General features: G+C 44.9%; 1 protein-coding gene across 1 annotated transcript in view; it reads left to right on the forward strand.

Annotated features, from left to right (window-relative positions):
• Nucleotides 1–884: 884 nt before the first annotated feature.
• Nucleotides 885–20,527, forward strand: part of thsd7ba (thrombospondin, type I, domain containing 7Ba) — a 326,602-nt gene continuing 306,959 nt past the window's right edge. The window contains exon 1 of the mRNA XM_061723024.1: nt 885–1,044. Coding sequence (XP_061579008.1) covers nt 885–1,044 — 160 coding nt within the window. The remainder of the gene's footprint in view (nt 1,045–20,527) is intronic.

The following is a 20,527-nucleotide window of genomic DNA, read 5'->3' on the forward strand; positions in this document are numbered from 1 at the left end:
TTTTTAATTGCTTAATCTATTTTTTAATCTCTAACTTAACTTTTTCTGTTTGCGAATTGCCTTTATTATGAAATCTGTGTTTATGCAGTGGTTTTTGTGCTTGAGTTGTGGGTGGAAAACAATGGTCAGTCCCTCCTTGAAGTGGACATTGATTGGCTGTCACTGTTTGGGCTTGTTTAGCATACACTGGTAGACTCCCAGTGTAGCTGGACTGGTATGGGGAGGAACGGGGAGTAGTGGAGAAGTGAAGTGAAAATGGAGGAGCATGAGAAAGTTGTTGGTCCAGTGAATGGGGAATTTACATTTTCTAAAACGCCCCGACCGCACCATTGATAAAGGTTGAGTCATATGTGTTCTTTGTGAAAGGACTTTTCTTACCACCGAAGCAGCTCAAGTTTACTTTGCTCACAGCTAACATTAGCAGCAAAAATGTTAGCTATTTATCGAGCCACTGCAACGCTCTTCCCCAAACTAAACTGGAGGAGAGCACTCGCCCATGAGCACGTCTGCGACAGAGAGGCTGGCAAATGTTCTTGCCAACTGGATGTAAATTGCTAGGACTGCATCTGGTCAAGTCTTTTTAAAAAATAAATAAATAACTTCATGAAACCACTTTTTTGTTATATATCGATATTTTGATCTGCCGCAAAAATGTAACGAATTTAAAGGAAAACACCTCAAGTTGAGGGCTTTTCTTAGTTATTTTAAGGTGAGTTTTTTTTTAAATAGATTAATTACATTAATTAATTACAGATCTTAATTAATTAATCTCTCAATTTTTTTAATCACTTGACAGCAGTAGTAGTAATGTATTGCGATGAAACTTGTCCCTGTCAGTAAAATTATGAATTTCTTTTCCCTTCACAGGAGTAAGAGAAGAAGCAATGGGCTGGACTATGACTCTAAAAGATGACTTTGGGGTCATTACCTGGACATGGCAAACGATGAAATTGCTCAGCCTCTTCCTCTTCTTGTCTCTCTTTTCCATTCCAGTCCCCTCAGAAAATGTGCTTTCAAAAGATCACCATTTCTCATGGAAACCAGGTAAAATATTCAACAATTGAGCACTGTTACATGTGAATTTAGAATTATATTATTACTATTTTATCGTTCATAATCCATTATCGTCATTACTTCAATATGTAAAACGAAATTAGTGAATGTCGCCAGTTATAATTAATCAAACTCCTCTGCTATTGCACTGATTTGCTCTTTGCTTGTTAAGATTACTTAACTCGTATTTTATGAAACATTTAGTTTTTCTTACCAATCACATCAGTGGATTTTAACAACCCAAATCTCTGTTAAAGCTCATAATAAAGGGTATACAGAGTCTGCAAACACTGACACTCACCCCCTCTGGTATGCTGACAGTTTGTAAACATTAGTCATTACAGTCATTACTCTTTCCAGTGCAAACTAAGAAAACACAAAAACTACAATCATTTGTATTGCAATTCATACTGTCAGGTACGTAGCCTTACTTTTTGTGACTCACACCAGGACCTTCATTTCTTCTTGACACCAACTAGCCTGCAAGTCTGTAAAATTCAACAATTACCATAATAATACCTGCCTAACTGTTCACCTACACCTGAAGTGACAAGCAGAACAAGAAATATTACAATAACAATGGATAAGGGTTGATGGTGTGGCTTAGAAGACAGTTGGTTGATGTAAAAAAAATGATAATTTTGGCCGACTTGTGGTGATTTACAAAATAATTAGGGGTGTCAAATCAGCGCATTAAAGGCATTATCCATGATTTTGGAGAGCTAGCAAGATTTGAAAGTGGCACCTCCTCTAAGCCCCGCCCTCTCCTCCCCCTCCCGTCAGCGCTCCGTCCAAAGCCACGCCCCCACAAACTTTGGGGAACGCGCATTTGCAGGAGTCCAGTTTTCCAGGACATTTTGGACAGCACATTTTCAACAAAACTACCACATGTCTCATTCACCGGAAGCGAGGCCGGTTTTAGGGGGGGCAGGGGTGGGCTGTGCCCACCCAAACGTGCATCCTGCCCACCGGCATCTCCATCCCGACGAGAGTGGAGAGCGGAGAGCGGGTGGCGGTGCGCTGCAGGCTCTAGAGCCACGGCTACGCCGTAGGCTACAGCGTACCCTACGCCGTTGTCAGGCATACGAGGAATGGACACAAATGCAGACACTTAGGGAAAACTGTTCAAAAGATTTATTGAACAAAATCAAGGCAGGCAAGGATCAGGCAAAAATCCGACGAGGGGCAGGCAAAGGTCAAAGTCCAAAAAAGCTGTCAGCGAAGGCAGAGGTACCGGCAAGGGCTTAGGCAAAAACGTGGTCTGGGGGCAGAAAAAGATCAAAAGGTCAAAAAGGTCGGGGGTGGTCACGTGATCCGGATCAAGATGGACACTTGAGACTTTTCTCCACTCCAGGCTTCAGATAAATCCGTAACTTTCTCCAAGTAAACTCACTGTCATCACCCGAATCATATCTGAGAGATGCCTAGAAAGCAGCGCGCCGAGGACTATTCTATTTTTTCACCGTCGCCTTCCGCAACTAAGATGAAAATCGCCGAACAACCGGCTGCACGTGTACCGGACGAGGCTAAACTAGCTCATGCTAGCTCTCCGGAGCTGGCACCGACTAACCAAGCAGCTATGGAACAGATTTTAACTGAAATAAAGTCTGTGGCCTCCCGGGTGAACAACATGGATCAATCAGTCGGCGCTCGCCTGGATACTATTGACGGTGCGCTAAACGAAATAAAAGTATCTGTCACATCGGTGGAGAGCTCGTTGTCGGCTCTTTCTAACCGAGTGATGGACCTGGAAAAGCGCATGGAAGAGGCTGAGGAGAGGGTCTCCGCTGCGGAGGACTCCCACGGCGCTCACGGCGCCGGCATAGCCGCCTTGGAAAAAACAGTGGAGCAACTGCAACTTAAAATTGATGACCTAGAGAACCGTGGCCGACGTAAAAACCTGAAGATTATCAACCTTCCAGAGAAAACGGAGGGCAACATCCCCCTCGCGGACTTCCTCCAGACATCATTACCGACTTTGGTCGGCTTGCCTGCTGACTACCCCGCGCTGGAGATCGAACGCGCCCACCGAGCCCTGGCTCCCGCCCCGGCTCCCGACAAGCCCCCGAGAAGCGTCCTGGTCCGGTTTCTGCGTTACTCCCAAAGAGAAGCGGTGCTCAGAGCAGCGATGAAGAAACGCGACATCCCCCATGGTGGCTCCCAGCTACGGTTCTACCCCGATCTGTCTGCGGGGGTCCTGCGGAGGCGGCGAGAGTTTGACACCGTGGGGAAGGCGCTGGCGCGTCATAATAAATACCGTGGTTTTGCTTACCCGGCGCGCCTCCGGTGTCTCCACGAAGGGCAAATTCGCCTTTTTGACACCCCCGAAGCTGCGGCTGCATTCCTGGACACCTTAAAGTGAGGTATTTTTTCTTTTTTCATTTCTTATGTTATCACTTATAACGGAGAAAGACGGACGTTACATCTACACTGAGCCCCCACTGAGCATTGTGCCTTTTTTTTTTTTTTTTTTTTTTTTTTTTTTTTTTCTTTTTGTGTGTGCGACCACCACATGGACTCTAAGAGAGTTATCTACACAACGGTGCTGATTTAATTTGTAATCTGCAGTTCTTCCCCTTGGAAATAAGTGACTTTTAATACAGGGGGTGATATTTTTCTTTTTTTTTTTTTTTTTTTTTTTTTCTTTTTTTCTTTCCCTCACTTTTTCGCTCTTTAAAACACGGGATACTTAAAAACTGTTAATTTTGCAAAGTATTCAGTCTGATCCCACATTTTGCAGTGCCTTTTCTTCTACATGATTTTTATTTTTTTACAAGTACAGCACTTAAATTTTGGAGTTAACTTTAATAGCTCATATGTCATTATTTGTGGTCTACGTACACCTTGCACAAATGCTGTGGTCCAAGTCATAATCTGGAAATTCATTGTTCGGGGGTGTTTCTCAGTGGTGTTCATCATTTAGCCTGGAGTATGGACACTGTTTCGGGTGTCTTAGTTGTTACTGTGATCTAACTGTTAAATTAGGATTTGGACTATGCTTAGATTGCCCAGTGACTTCTTTTGGGGGTTTTTTTTCCTGTCGTTTGGGGACAGGATAGGGGAGGGTAAGCGCTGCTGTTCAGATTTTTTGCATTTTATTTTCCTATTGTTAAACGTCTGGAGCCCAGGTTCATTCTTTCATATAATTGTTTGCACTTTGATTAATTCCTCTTCATTCAGTACCTGTTACTCAGTTACTTTCGTGTTTTGTGGCTCTCATGTCTGGTTCACTTAAACTTACCACTTGGAATGTCCAAGGATTGGGCCATGTAATTAAAAGGAAGAAGATTTTAACATATTTGAAAAAACAAAAATCGGATATAGCATTACTCCAGGAAACAAAGCTATGTGATACAGAACATCTGAAACTTAAGAGGGACTGGGTAGGCCAGGTTTACTTTTCCTCCCATTCACAGAATAAGAAAGGCACAGCTATTCTTATAAATAAGAAACTTCCTTTCATCTTGGAACATGAAGAAAAAGATTCAGAAGGCAGATTTATTTTGATTAGAGGTTCGATTCTTAAACAGCACATAACTATTCTCAATGTTTATGCCCCAAATACTGATTCACCCCAGTTTATGTCACAAATGATATTGATGTTTAATCATCATTGCAATGGCCTGGGCTTCTTAGCCGGTGATTTTAATTGTATAATGAATGCCTCTCTGGATAAATCCTCCTCTGCAAACGTATCTAACCCAAGGTCATCTACCGTCCTTAAAAACTTATGCACCGATACCGGATTGATAGATATATGGCGACACCTGAATCCTAAAGTGAGGGACTACACGTTTTATTCACATCCCCACAATTCGTATTCTAGACTAGACTATTTTTTTATTCCCAAAAACTTTTTACATTCTGTTCAAACCTGTTGTATGGACTCTATTGTTTTATCAGACCATGCTCCGGTACATCTGTACATTAACCCGGTATTTAATATTCCTAGAACCCCCACCTGGAGATTCAACACGTCATCTTTGAATAACGACTCTTTCTGCACCTTTGTCCGGAACAACTTATCACAATTTTGGCTCGAAAATGGAAGCTCTCCGGTGTCCTCTGCTACAATTTGGGATGCAGCTAAAGCCACCTTACGTGGACACCTTATTTCTTATTGCTCTCACCAGAAAAAAACCTTAGAGGAAAACAGAAAAAATCTTGAAAGAGAAGTGACTAGATTGGAGCAAATACATAAACAATCACCAACGCCAGCAAACTTAAAGGCACTAGTGGCTGTTAAGACTGAACTTAATATGGATCATACTCGTCATGTCCATAAGCTTCTTCTGTACACAAAACAGAAATATTATGAATTTGGTAACAAGTCCAGTCGTCTGCTTGCCCACCAATTAAAAAATCAAAATAACGATCGTTCAATTAACATGATAAGAACACAGAGTGGGGATGTCACATGTGACCCAGTGACTGTTAATAGCACATTCCGGGATTTCTATAAATCCCTGTATAGCGCGGAGCAGACTGACGCCGTGGCTATCGCTTCTTATTTAAATAATATTTCTTTGCCTACTATTGCAGAGGAGGATCGCTCCAGTTTAGATGCTCCATTCACGCCGGAGGAGGTCTGGGCTGCAATTCAATCTATGCCAAATGGGAAGTGTCCAGGCCCAGATGGGTTTCCATTGGAATTTTTTAAGAAGTTCTGGCCAGATATACATCCAATTTTTATGCCGGCCATCAATGGTATTCTGAAAGACGGCATCCCCCCCTCTTGGAGATATGCTTCTATTAGTCTTCTTTTGAAAAAAGATAAGAACCCATTGGATTGTTCATCATTTAGGCCTATTAGTCTCCTCAACGTGGACTACAAAATCATTGCAAAAGTACTGGCTCGGAGATTGGAAACCATCCTTCCGAAAATAATAAACCCAGATCAGGCAGGGTTCGTCAAATCGAGATATGGCACAGATAATGTACGCCGTGCTCTTAATATTGTTCAGTACTTTAACACTCATAAAAATCCGGCTCTGATAGTCTCCCTTGATGCCGAGAAGGCTTTTGACCGAGTGCAATGGTCTTTTTTGTTTCCGTTATTGGAAAAATTTGGTCTGGGCTCTAACTTCATTAATATAATTAAGACCTTCTACTCAGACCCAATAGCCACAGTTAACACTAACGGCCTGCTATCTGATGGCTTCCCAGTGCGCAGGGGCTGCAGACAGGGGTGCCCCCTATCACCTTTATTATTTATATTGTTCATTGAACCTTTGGCTGAGGTCATCAGAGTTCATCCTGATATATCTGGAGTTAGGTTAGATGAAGAAAACCACATTATTTCCTTATTTGCTGATGATGTCCTTTTATATCTGAATAAACCTGAGAAATCAATTCCGGCGGTTTTGAATTCTATAGCCACATTCAGTGCTTTGTCAGGTTATAAGATTAACCTAGGGAAATCGGTTGCTACGCCCTTCAATGTCCCCCAGGATATGCCGATTCAGTCTCCTTTTCAACTGTCGAGGAGGGGTTTTAAATATTTGGGTATCTTTGTCACCCCTGACTTAAACAGTCTGTTTGAAAATAATTATTCGCCTCTAATTCAAAAGGTTAAGAATGATCTGGCAAAATGGGCCTCCCTCCCAACTTCTCTTCTTGGGAGAATCAACACTATAAAAATGAATATTCTTCCTCGATTGAACTATTTATTCCAAAATCTCCCGTGCTATTTGACTCCTGCCTTTTTTAAGTCACTAAATTCCCATATCTCTCGCTATATTTGGAATAACAAACATCCGAGAGTTAAGTTCTCTTTACTTACCAAGCCAAAGGACCTGGGAGGCTTGTCCCTGCCCAATCTACAATTATATTATTGGTCAGCACAACTTAAAACATTGTCAAATTGGTTTATGAACAGGAAAGATTCCCTATGGTTGGGTCTTGAATCCCTTTTTTGTTATCCCAGAAGGCTGAACTCTCTTCCTTTTATTAATACTATAGATCAGTTACATCATCTCAAGGATAACATAATTATTTATAACACACTGTTGGCTTGGCGCGATGTGAAGAAATACCTAAATATTCCCCCTGCCATCTCTTTCTGTTCCCCCCTGGCTCTGAATCCAGATTTACCAGCACAGATACGAAGTATTGGTTTGATGGAGTGGACATTTAAGGGCCTGTCCAGCTTTACAGACTTGTTGGTCTCTGACTCAGTTAAGTCATTTGAGCAAATCAGGGCTGATTTTAATATTCCCCACAAAGATTTTTATAAGTATCTCCAAATCCGTCACTTTATAGGTTCTCTCCTGAAGTCAGGCGGGATTCGCATGGGACTGTCAGAACTGGAAAACACTATAGTTCTGTCAAAATCTCCTAAAGGACTGATTTCCAAGATTTATACTTCTCTGGTTTACTCTGACTCTTCAGCTTATAACTCTTTGAAGCTGTTGTGGGAGCGTGATCTGGAGGTGACGTTTAATCCTGGAGACTGGGACAAGATCTGCAGCGGGACTTTTCCTAAATGTACCTCAATCTCTATATATGAACAGAACTTTAAATTTTTCCACAGGACTTATTACACTCCTGTTCGCCTCCAGAAAATGTTCCCTGACACTTCCAACCTCTGTTATAAATGTAAGATACACAAAGGTACATTTATCCATTTGTTTTGGTCATGTGACCACATCCAGATTTTCTGGAAGGGGGTTCACTCTGTAATCCAGGAGGTCATTGGTAAACAGCTCTCGCTGACTCCTTCTTTCTTTTTACTCAACCATGTTGCTCCAGACAATTTTTTGGACACGGACACCAAATCTCTGCTGGTAATTCTTTTGTTCCTGGCTAAAAAATGTATCTTGCTGCGGTGGTCCACTCCCCAGGTCCCCACAGTCGACATGTGGATATCACAGATTTCTGCTCTTATTCCTCTCGAGAAGTTGACCCATGACCTTCATCGCAAATCGGATACGTTTTGGAGGATCTGGGAACCATTGCACTCCTTCTTACAGAAGCCTTAACTCAGCTTCTGCCCCTGAAGGATGAGGACTGCCTATTCTTTCTTTCACTTATCCCATGTATGTGCTCTTCATTTACCTGTCTCTTAATTTTCCTATTTTACTTATTCATTTTATGCATATGTGCTGCGCAGCGCTTTCTGTTGATTTGGGGTGGGTTTTTTTTTTTTTTTTTCTTTTAATTTTATTTTTATGTTTTGTTGTATTTCATTTTGCTCTGTTCTAATGTTTGTACCTATAAATTTGAAAAACCAATAAAAAGAGTATTAAAAAAAAAAAAAAAGGTCAAAAAGGTCAAAAACTTGAAAAACTCACTTGGCTTGGAAGACGGCTGAAGGCTTGGAGAACACAAGACAATCTGGCATGGATTGAAGAGGGACTGAGGCTTAAATGCTGTGGGCATGATTGCACCAGAGTGATTGCAGGTGTTGCCAGGTAGGTGGGGAGGAGCCAGACACACCCACTCAACCTCAGACCGTGACAGGACCCCCTCTCCGACGGAAACCCCTGGCGTCCCATCCAAGGCACCAGGATTGTCACGGTGATAGTCCCGAATGAGGGAACGAGCCAGGATGAACCTGGAAGGGACCCAACACCGCTCATCAGGCCCATAGCCCTCCCAGTCGACAAGGTACTGGAGGCCCCTGCGGCGGACCTTCAACAACTTCCGGACAGTAAACACCTCACCACCATCAACGACCCTGGGAGGCGGAGGGGGCTTGGAGGGAGGGGACAAAGGGCTGAGAACCACAGGCTTGACTTGGGAGACATGAAAGGCAGGGTGAACACGTTGCGTGGGCCGAGGTAGTGAGAGTCGTACGGTAGAAGGATTGATGACCTTAGAAATTGGGAAGGGTCCAACAAACCTGGGTACCAGCTTCCGGGACAGGACCCTCAGAGGCAGATTCCTGGTGGAAAGCAGGACCTTCTGTCCAAGACTGTAGAGGAGGGCTGCTGAGCGACGTTTTTCAGCCTGCTTCTTAAAGTAGGCCACCGACCTTAGCATACGAGCTCTGGCCTGCACCCAGGTTCGCCGACATCGCCTAATAAACGCCTGGGCTGAGGGAACTGCCATCCTCTTCTTGTGCCGGAAACAGTGGAGGCTGGTAACCTAGGCAATACTGAAACGGGGAAAGACCAGTAGCAGTAGCGGGAAGGGAGTTATGTGCATACTCCACCCAGGGAAGCATCTTACTCCACGATGCTGAGTTGGAGGAGGTCATGCACCGGAGAACCATCTCCAGGTCCTGGTTAGCGCGCTCCGTCTGGCCATTGGTCTGAGGATGAAAACCAGATGACAGGCTGGCCGTGGCACCGATGAGTCTGCACAATGCTCTCCAGAATTGGGCAGAGAACTGTGGGCCTCTGTCCGAAACAATATCCTGGGGTAAACCATGAAGCCTGAAAACATGGGTGATCAGCAGTTCTGCCGTCTCCTTGGCTGTGGGTAACTTAGTCAATGGAACAAAATGAACTGCTTTAGAGAATCTGTCAACAACAGTAAGTATGCATGTGTTACCTTCGGACACCTCAAGACCAGTGACAAAATTGATGGCTATGTGGGACCAGGGTCGATGTGGAACAGGAAGGGGTCTGAGAAGGCCAGCTGGGGGTTGGTTACTGTGCTTGTTCCGGGCGCATGTATCACAGGCCGCCACAAACTGCTCCACATCCGTCTTCATAGATGGCCACCAGAAGCGTTGTTTGATGAAGGTCAGAGTCCGCTTCATACCCGGGTGACACACCAACTTAGAATCATGTCCCCAGGTCAGTACTGCAGGGCAAACAGCTGTGGGGACAAACAAGCAGCCAGTAGGCCCATTACCTGGGTCTGGTTCCTGATGCTGGGCCCTCCGAACCTGAGACTCGATGTCAAAATTTGCAGCTCCGACTATCAGCTCGGGAGACAAAATGGGCTTAGGAGCCACGGACTCCTTCTCTGGTGAATAAATCCTTGATAAAGCATCTGGCTTAGTGTTCTTAGAACCTGGGCGATACAAGAGGGTAAAATGGAAACGTGAAAAGAACAGAGACCATCTAGGTTGGCGGGAATTGAGGCGTTTAGCTGTCCTGATATACTCAAGATTTTTGTGATCCGTCCAAACGAAGAAGGGCAAAACTGCACCCTCGAGGTAGTGCTGCCACTCTTCAAGGGCCAGCCTCACAGCCAACAGTTCATGGTCCCCTATGATGTAGTTGCGCTCTGTAGGAGATAGGCGATGAGAGTAATAGGCACAGGGGTGCAGTTTGTTGTCCTTGGGGGACCTCTGGGACAGCACTGCACCGATTCCGGTCTCTGAGGCATCAACTTCCACTACAAACTGCAAAGAGGGATCAGGGACAGTTAAAACAGGTGCAGTTGTGAAACAATTCTTGAGTTTGGAAAAAGCATCCTCCGCCTGAGAATTCCAGTGAAAAGGCACCTTGGGGGAGGTCAGAGCTGTGAGTGGGGCAGCAACAGTACTAAAGTTGCGTACAAACTTGCAGTAAAAATTGGCGAAACCCAAAAAGCCTTGGAGGTCACGCCTCGTGGTCGGGGTGGGCCAATCAGTGACTGCCTTAACCTTGGAGGGGTCTACATGAACATGGCCTGCACTCACAATGTGTCCCAAAAATGACATTTTGCTCTGGTGGAACTCGCATTTCTCTTCCTTCACAAAGAGGCGATTTTCCAGGAGTGGTTGGAGGACCTGCCGGACATGATGTCTGTGTTGTTCGAGGGAGAAAGAGAAAATCAAAATGTCATCTAAATAACAGAAAACAAAACGATTGACCATGTCTCTCAGCACATCGTTGACCAAGGCCTGAAAAACAGCAGGGGCATTAGTCAAACCAAAAGGCAAAACAAGATATTCATAATGCCCTGTGGGAGTGTTGAAGGCTGTCTTCCATTCATCTCCTCCTTTATCCTCACCAGGTGGTAGGCATTACGCAGGTCAAGTTTAGTGAAGACTTTAGCACCTTGCAATAATTCAAAGGCTGTAGACATGAGTGGCAATGGGTAACGATTTTTCACAGTGATATCATTTAAACCTCTGAAATCGATGCATGGCCTGGGACTCTGAGATGTACTTGTTCATCGCCTCGGTTTCTGTAGGTGAAAGAGAATAGAGGCGCCCCTTGGGGGGCATGGCTCCCTCCAGGAGGTCAATCGAACAGTCATAAGGCCTGTGAGGAGGAAGGGAGACAGCACGGGACTTAGTAAAAACAGTCTTTAAGTCCAGGTACTCAGGAGGGACCGATGATAAGTCTGGGAACTCCTCAGTCCTATCTGGCTCCAGGGAGAGAGAGGTGGCAGCAGAGGTTAAGCAGTGACAATGGCAAAATGGACTCCAACTCATAATTGTGTTATCAGCCCAGTTAACATGAGGATTGTGAACGGACAGCCAGGGAAAGCCTAGGACAATGGGGACATGAAGGTTATCCATCACGTGAAAAGATATGTGTTCTGTGACATGAGTGATATGCGTGAGACTCCGTCCATCAATTGCACGAGTCAATATGGGCTGCTTCAAGGGAAGCACAGGGATCTTTAGAAGCAGCAAAACAGGCAAAAAAGAAGGCTTGACAGGGGAATTACCTTGAGCAGTGCCCATCAGAAGCCCTGTTTCTACTGATGGGCGTTTGCTTTTAACGGACACTTGAGGCAGAGATGACCCGTCTGGCCACAGCAGAAACAGGCATTCTGGAGGCGGCGGCACATGCGTTCCTCAGGAGACAGCTTTGCACGATCAAGCTGCATGGGTTCTGGAGGAGGGGCTGCCTCTTGAGGTGCTGGTAATGAGGGGGCAGTGGTAAGCCGGGGACGAGGGCAGAATGAACCTCTCTCAGAGCGCCATTCGCTTAGTCGAGCATCAATCCTGCCAGCCAGCTTCACCAGCTCCTTGAAGTCCTCAGGCAGGTCCTGAGACACCAGTTCATCCTTTACAGTGTCAGATAGTCCATTCAAAAAAAGCATCAAACAATGCAGTATGCCCCCAGCCACATGAGGCCGCCAAAGTACGGAAATCAATGGCATAATCAAAAACAGACCTGCTGCCTTGATTAAGTTGGAGTAGCTGCTTGGCAGCATCTCTGCCCGTAACAGAACGGTCAAAAACCTCCTTCATTTCATCAGCAAATCTGTCGTAGTCATCACAAACAGGGTCTTCAGAATCCCACATAGCTGTTCCCCAAATGTCTTGCCAGTGAGTAACGTGATTATATAGGCTACACGTGAGTGCTCAGTAGGAAAAGCAGAGGCCTGCAGCTCAAAAATCAGCTCACCATTGTAAGGTTGAGGTGGGGGTAGCTTGGGCTCTCTGGCAGCAGGCTGACGTACATAATCCTGACTGGAAGGGGCGTGAGCAGCAGTAGCAGAAGACGAGGAAGCCTGCTGTTGTTGTATCTGATTGTTGAGAGTTTGAACTGAATTAGCCAAAGTGGTTAGGTTGTGGTCTACCTTACGTAGGGTTTGTTGTTGGGATCCCAGAATGGCTCCATGTTCGGAAACCGCTGCTTGCAGGGCGTTCATGTCTGCTGTGTCCATGGTGGCCAGATTGTTCTGTCAGGCACACGAGGAATGGACACAAATGCAGACACCAAGGGAAAACTGTTCAAAAGATTTATTGAACAAAATCAAGGCAGGCAAGGATCAGGCAAAAATCCGACGAGGGGCAGGCAAAGGTCAAAGTCCAAAAAAGCTGTCAGCGAAGGCAGAGGTACCGGCAAGGGCTTAGGCAAAAACGTGGTCTGGGGGCAGAAAAAGATCAAAAGGTCAAAAAGGTCAAAAACTTGAAAAACTCACTTGGCTTGAAAGACGGCTGAAGGCTTGGAGAACACAAGACAATCTGGCATGGGTTGAAGAGGGACTGAGCCTTAAATGCTGTGGGCATGATTGCACCAGAGTGATTGCAGGTGTTGCCAGGTAGGTGGGGAGGAGCCAGACACACCCACTCAACGTCAGACCGTGACAGCCGTAGGGTATGCCGGGAGGGAGCCCAGCGGGGGGCGGGAGATCGTGGGCGGCATGAAGGCATCTGATTGGTTCTTTTCCCCCCTGCCAAGCCTCTGGTCCTGGACCAATCCGTTTCATTCGGACTGAATGAAACGGATTGGTTAGAGTTTTTACATGATTTAAGCTGGGAGGGGGAGGAGGGGGCGGGGCTTAGAGGAGGTGCCACTTTCAAATCTTGCTAGCTCTCAAACATTGCATACTATAACTTTAATTGCGATTATTCATTACAGGCATATTTAGCGCATTATGTTTTTAATCGCTTAATCTATTTTCTAATCTCTAATTAAACTTTTTCTGTTTCCAAGTCGCCTTTATTATGAAATCTGTGTTTGTGCGGTGGTTTTTGTGCTTGAGTTGTGGGTGGAAAACAATGGTCAGTCGCACCTTGAAGTAGACATTGATTGGCTGTCACTGTGTTTGGGCTTGTTTAGCTTAAGCAGGTAGGCTGTCACTGTAGCTGAGGCTACAATGGCCCATGGGGAGGAACGGTGAGTAGCGGAGAAGAGAAGTGAAAATGGAGGAATACGTGATAGTTGTCGGTCCGGTGAATGGGTAATTTACATTTCTAAAACACCCCAAAGCCCCCTTTGATAAAGGTAGGGTGATATGTGTTCTTTGTGGAAAAGGAATTTGCTTACCACCGAAGCAGCTCAAGTGTAGCCTACCACATAAACGCAAAGCACCCGGTCGCGAGCACAGCCACAGCTAACGTAAGCAGTAAAGATGTTAGCAATTTATCAAGTCACAAAAACGCTCTTCCCCAAACTAAACTGAGTGTGCACATCTGCGACAGAGAGGCTGGTGAATGTTCTTGGATTTAAATGGCTTGGACTGTATCTGTACTTAACAAAGCCACTTTTTTTGTTGTTATATATCAATGTTTTGATCTGCCACAATAATGTAAGGAATTTAAAGGAAAAAACATAAAGTTGAGGGCTTTTCTCAGTAATTTTTAGGTGAGATTAAAAAATAGATTAATTAATTACAGATCTTAATTAATTAATCTCTAAAAAATGTTAATCGCTTGACAGCGATTAAATGAAGGACGCATATTAAATACATGACACGTAAATAAAATACACGTACACACACACTGTATGTATCTACGTATGTATGTATATGAAATACTGTAAGTCTCCCCCTTTGGTATCTCATTCAAGGGGATTTTGAGGTAGGCTCATCCTTACCTAGCTTCACCAATTAAATTAAAAATGCATTTGCAAAGCAGCTTGAAGAGGAAAAACATGGCCCTTGCATTCATAAGCCCCACTTGCTGATCAATTGGTGCTTTCATTTCTTACTCTGTGGTTGCTTAATGACACAATTTCACAGTTTATTTTCAAAAGGGATGCAACCATGGAGCCAAGTGTGAGAATTTGACATACCGGTACCTTATGAATTGTATCTTTACTGGAAAAGAAATTGATTTGGAAATCTAACATTTTGCCCTTCTTACTCTCTCCTTTTTTCCCATTGAAGGTTGGGAGCGAGAATGAAACGAATGGTATTAATATTGCTCAAAGTGGCAGACAGCGCAGGGTCAAATCCCGGCCTGTCGCTCTTCGCTGCGTGTCTCCCCCCTTCTCTCCACCTGTTTCCTGTCTGCCTACTTTCACAATAAAGGGCAATAGTGCCACAAAATGAATCTGAAAAAAAAGAAAATTGCTCAATGTGCTCAATAACAAAACATCCTTCGTTTGTACAATACACTGTCAGCTGCATAATAAGTCATATTGTTTTGAAAGTACATTTTGTGCATGTATTTGGTGTAGTTTACTTTTTTTTAGGGTTTTTTAAATGATAAAATGTCAAAATTACATATACAAAGGTAAACATACACTACTTATTACAACAGAACGCAGTATGTAACACACCTGAACCACTGATTTTACCTGAGGAAACACTGGAGGGTTTTGTTTTGCTTGATGCTAATATGCTTGGTCGAGTTTTCTCCCAAGTGAATCCAACAACCTGCCTTTTAGACCCGATTCCCACATCACTTTAAAAATCATTTTATGGATTCTTTGAGGATCAGTTTTTACCGATCATGAATTGCTCTCTTCAGACAGGTGTCTTTCCTGCTGCCTTCAAAACAGCAATTGTGAGGCTCTGTCTGAAGAAGAGTAATCTAGATCCCAATGTTCTTAATAACTACCGACCTGCATCCAACTTACCAGTTTTTTATCCAACTCAGTGAATTTTTAAATAGTAATGTTTTAGAGAAATATCAGTCTGGTTTTAGGATGAACCACAGCACAGAGACGGCCCTGTTAAAGATTGTTAATGATATCAGTAACATGGACTCACAGAAACTCTCAGTCCTGGTCCTATTGGACCTAAGTGCTGCTTTCGATACAGTAGATCACCCCACTTTGTTAAATAAACCTAGCGGGCCTCTCTGGTACTGTTTTAAACTGGTTCAGCTCCTACCTCAAAGACCGACAGTTTTTTGTAAGTATGGATGCATGCTCCTCAAGAACCTACAAAATCAAGTACGGGGTACCCCAAGGTTCGATTTTAGGCCCAGTACTTTTTAATTTATATATGTTTCCGCTTGCGGACGTCATCAGGAGGCACGGCATCAATTTTCATAGTTATGCTGACGATACACAGTTGTATATCGCCGTGTCTCCTGAAGACACAAAACCAATTGATACCCTTCTTAACTGTATTTTAGATATAAAGTCATGGATGGCAGAGAACTTTCTACAGCTCAACCAGGACAAAACAGAAGTTTTAGTTATTGGTCCTGAAGCCAAGAGAGAGAAACTTTTACCACAACTACAAGATTTTAAACCATCACATTGTGTGAAGAACCTGGATGTTATTTTTGACTCTGAGCTGAATTTAATTCGTCATATCAAAAACACAACAAAAATAGATTTTTATCACCTTAAGAAGAACCAGAGTCCACCCATTTCTCTCTCGGGCAAACACAGAGCTGTTGATGCATGCTTTTACTTCCAGTCATATTGATTATTGTAACGCCCTGCTTTCTGGTCTTCCCAAAAAGAGCATTTCTAGTCTCCAATTACTACAAAACTCAGTTGCACGTGTGCTGATGAAGACCAGAAGCTGGGCTCACATTACACCAGTTTTAGAACCGCTGCCATTGGCTCCCCGTGCGCTTCAGGATCGATTTTAAGGTTCTCTCATTAGTTTTTAAATCTCTTAACGGTCTGGGGCCTTCTTATCTGTCTGATCTGCTTTTACCCTATAAACCCTGGCGGACCCTGAGGTCCTCCGGCACCGGCCTTTTAATCATTCCCAAAGTTAGAACCATAACCCACGATGAGGCATCATTTCATGACTACGGCCCAGGTTGGTGGAACAGCCTGCCGGAGAACCTCAGGGCTGCAGAGACGACGATGTTTTTAAAAACAGGCTCAAGACTCACCTTTTTAATTTGGCTTTTAGCTTATTCCTTTTAGTCTTTCTTGTATACCATTTTTTTTTAACTAGCTGTTCTTGTTGTTTTAACCCAAGTCTTATGGCTTTATGGTTTTAAGATGTTGTTATGCTTGTTTTAGCAGGTCTTGCTTTCTAGACCTACTTTTAGGATTTTATGTTATGTTTTTAAACAATTTTAGTGTGTATTTTAATTTCATATCCTGCTTTCTTTCTTTTAGCTTTTAGCTCCAGTGTTTTCCTCATTGGGAGCCCTCCATGCTGGTGTGGACTCCTCTATCCGTCCGGGCCGGGATGGTCTCTGAGGAGCCCCCCCCCCCCCTTGTGGTTGCGGGTTACGGGACCTCCTGGTGTAGATGGCTCCCTGATACGGTTTCCTCACCTGGATCCTCAGTCGGGGTGGGGGTGCTGTGTGTCCATGCAGGGGGTGCCTGGTATCGAACTCCTGTGCTCTTCGCTCGGGTTGCGCGATGATGGATCGTCGGATGTAGGGGGGGGGGGGGGGCAATGCCAGCTTAAGCATAGAGGCACATGACTGGTGTTGTCTTTAGGCATCCTGTGATGATGCGGCAGGTGTCGTTGAGGGCTGTTTCAACCAGTGTGGTGTGGCGGGTCCGGCTCCAGCTTTAGCACGCATATTCGGCTGTGAAGAAGGGCTAGGGCAGTTGCACGGATGGTTGATGGATCAGCACCCCACTTTGAGTTTACCAGTTTGCACAGGATGTTGTTCCGAGTGTTGAACTTGGCTTTGGCATTCTGAAGATGGGTTTTGAAAGAGAGTGTCCTGTCGAGGGTGACCCCGAGGTGTTGGCAAGCTAATAAGCTTATTTTTCTTAAACAAGCTGAAAATGAGGCTGGCCCACTGGCACTTGTTCAAGTAATGAACCTCTGAAATCGCAGTAGGAATGTCCAAGACAGTCTTGGTAGATCACGGTGGGGGACAATTACGCCCCATGCCGAGACCATCCAATTAAAAGGTTGGGATGACTTATGTCAGAACATGATGTATGTCAGTTTCAGCGGGTGGTAGAATGCGCAGCAAGGTAGGTTAGTTATTTTACTATGATACCAAGGTGAAAAATGGATGAAGTACACTGTTTAATCGTAAATAATATTTAGCAAATGGCTCCAGTAATTTCAGGACGATATTCCCGGAAACTAAAAATAGAGTAGCACAAAATCAAAAGTGGTCAAAATGACTGACTGTCGCCAGTAAAGGTAGAAATAATCATGTTTGTGATGCAAATATAGACTTTATGTTCATATTATTCCATTCATACAATATAATTTACATTTGTTACAACTGAAAAAAAAGATCATAGTTTTGAAGGTATGGCAGATTTTATTTTGGTGTGGCGGTGTACCACGATTATTTACATGTAAAGGAAACTCTGCATTTAAAACTGAGCAAATTTGGATTGTTAGCAGTGTCACAGAAAAATGAGAGGCTACTTATAACTGTAGAGTCTGTTGTGCCTCACTTGACCTTTCGTGCCAGAGGAGACATAGTTCTGTTCCCCCTTGGCAGGTTACAATGGAGATGTAATGAATTCACATCAGTGCTATGTGAATTGATATTGTGAAAAGGTGTAACAGGGCTGCAAACTGCCCAAAAGATGAAATGTCACAGGGACAATGCCACCCAGGCCTGCTGTCATAAAACCAAGCCATGTGACTAAAAGGAAGCCAAAAACAGTGGGGGGAATTAAAAAAAATTATTTTTAAAACTTTAGCATCACTAACTGCAGAGCTATCATCACTCTCCCACTGACCAGGCTCATAAGGGGGGACCCTCCTGCCGAAGGCCAGACTGGGGGAGTCGGGGACCTCAGCAGCACACAGCAGGCATGTGGAAGCAGCAGCGGGATGACCAGAGGGGGGGGAATACCACAATGTCTTTGTTAGTGTAGATTCTATCTACAAAATCTCATCAGTAATGATGTGCCTTATATTAACCTATCAGTGAAATTAAGTAATAATTGGATAAAACAAGCTCCCATTTGTTATTAAATACATCATCATTATAAAATTGTGATTTAAGCATAGCTAAAGTATAAATCCGCAAAATTTTTTTCATACAATTAGCAAATTATTCTTAAAAATCTTGAAGTCACAGAGGAACGGACCGACAGTGAAGCCTAGAGTTCTTAATGTGATGGAGGGATTTCAATATGATTTTTAACTGCTGGCTAGCGTAGTATTCATAGACCGACGGAGATGGTTCTTAAAACAAGGATTAATACATACCAATTCCTCCTGGTCAAATTCCAGATAGGTCAATGTAAATATCTTAGAGTAAAGATCACTTCAAAAGTCAACAGTTTTTTTCTTTTTTTATTGGTCTGCTGTGTCGTTGTATTAAAGTGGTTTCTTGTGTGAGCTCCCAGGCAAGAAACTATTTGCTTTCTCAAATAGAATAACATGCTTCAAGGGCTATTGAGTGTAATTTGTCTCGAAAACATCATTGCATAGGAACTTGAAGCTGTATGACAGATCTCAAAAGAGGAACACCTGCAAAAGAGGAATGGAGTGGAGTTAAGTGCCTCACCTTTTACAACTGGCTCTTGTGAACAAAGCTGTAGGGACATTGATGAATGGAGAGTAGTTGTACACTCTCTGTGATAGTCTCACTAAAACATGTCCCAGACATTTAATTAAGAACTGATGAAATTTTGCCCACTTTAAAAAAAAAGGTATGCATCCCCCTTAAGAGCTGTCCACATATTTACTACAGAATTGAAATAATAACATGCACTGTATAACATAGCACTGTTATGACTTTTGGAAACAGAGTCACAGAAAGTCAGTCTGTTCCTTTTGTCTGACTCACTAATATTTGCTCAGATCCAAGAAAATATGAATTCATTCATTTTCTATATCCACTGTGGTAGGGTGGAGGATTGGGCGTGGCCGGGGTGGAGCAGCGCACAGGTGGCGCGGGCCTGGTTCAGCTGATTGGACACACCTGTGCCCAATCAATCTCTCCTCCCTGCCTGGGTACTTAAAGAGCGGCTGCAGACCGACAGGACACTCAGAGGGATGACAACAATTTCTCCACTAAACCCTGTGTCCTCTTTCCTGTTGGCTGACTTGGCTGGAACTTAGGGAATGGACCCTCGAGGCGGTGGCATCGCTGGGGCAGGGGCTGGCGGACCTGGCAGCCCTGCTTGGGAGCCAGGCGGAATGGCGGACCGCAGAGCTGGAGAAGCTGGCGGCGCAGCAGCAGGCAGGGGAGGGGTTGTCCGTCCAATCTGTTCGCGGAAGACAGGCTCCTTCACATGCGTGGACGTGAGGCGAGCGACGCCCCTGTTTCGGCTCCTGCGGTGGTCCTGGGCGCACCTCGCACCGCGGATTCCGTCCGCACCGAGGCCACCCTCGGTCCAGTCCCGAGAACGGCCCTCTGGCCGGTGGGCCCGGCCCCGAGGGCGACCTCCCGAACTGTCTCGCCGGTCCGCCCGGCCCAGAGGTCGACCTCCCGAACTGCTCGCTGGTCGCCCCGGCCCAGAGGGCGACCTCCCGAACTGTCTTACCGGTCGGCCCGACCTGGAAGACCCGGGGACCAGGAACCTGGGAGACCCAGCCACCAGGAACCTGGAAGACCCGTGGACTCAGGCCAGGGGGCTCAGATGGCGGTCCCTGGCTTCCTCTCCCACTCCGAGGGGAGAGGGTTGGCTAGGCTGGATGGTCCCCGGCCTGAGTCTGGCGATGGGGGTGTGTGGCAGGTTGGATGATTGGGCGTGGCCGGTGGGGGAGCAGCGCACAGGTGGCGCGGCCCTGGTTCAGCTGATTGGGCACACCTGTGCCCAATCAATCTCTCTTCCCTGCCTGGGTACTTAAAGAGCGGCTGCACACCGGCAGGGCGCTCAGAGGGATGACACAGAGCTGCCGAGTGAGAGATGATGGCTGTAGAGTGTGCTGATACACGTGGGTGTCTAGGTGACAATAAGAGCCAACAATTTCTCAACTAAACCCTGTGTCCTCTTTCCTGTCGGCTGACCCCAGTAGCACGAGAAGGCTTCACCCACTTAATCCTATGCAAGGACAGGGATCTCATAGACCCTGTCCCAGCTCACCATCACAGGGCCACAGACAA

This window comes from Cololabis saira, chromosome 6 (genome assembly GCF_033807715.1).
Source record: "Cololabis saira isolate AMF1-May2022 chromosome 6, fColSai1.1, whole genome shotgun sequence".
Lineage (NCBI taxonomy): Eukaryota > Metazoa > Chordata > Actinopteri > Beloniformes > Belonidae > Cololabis > Cololabis saira.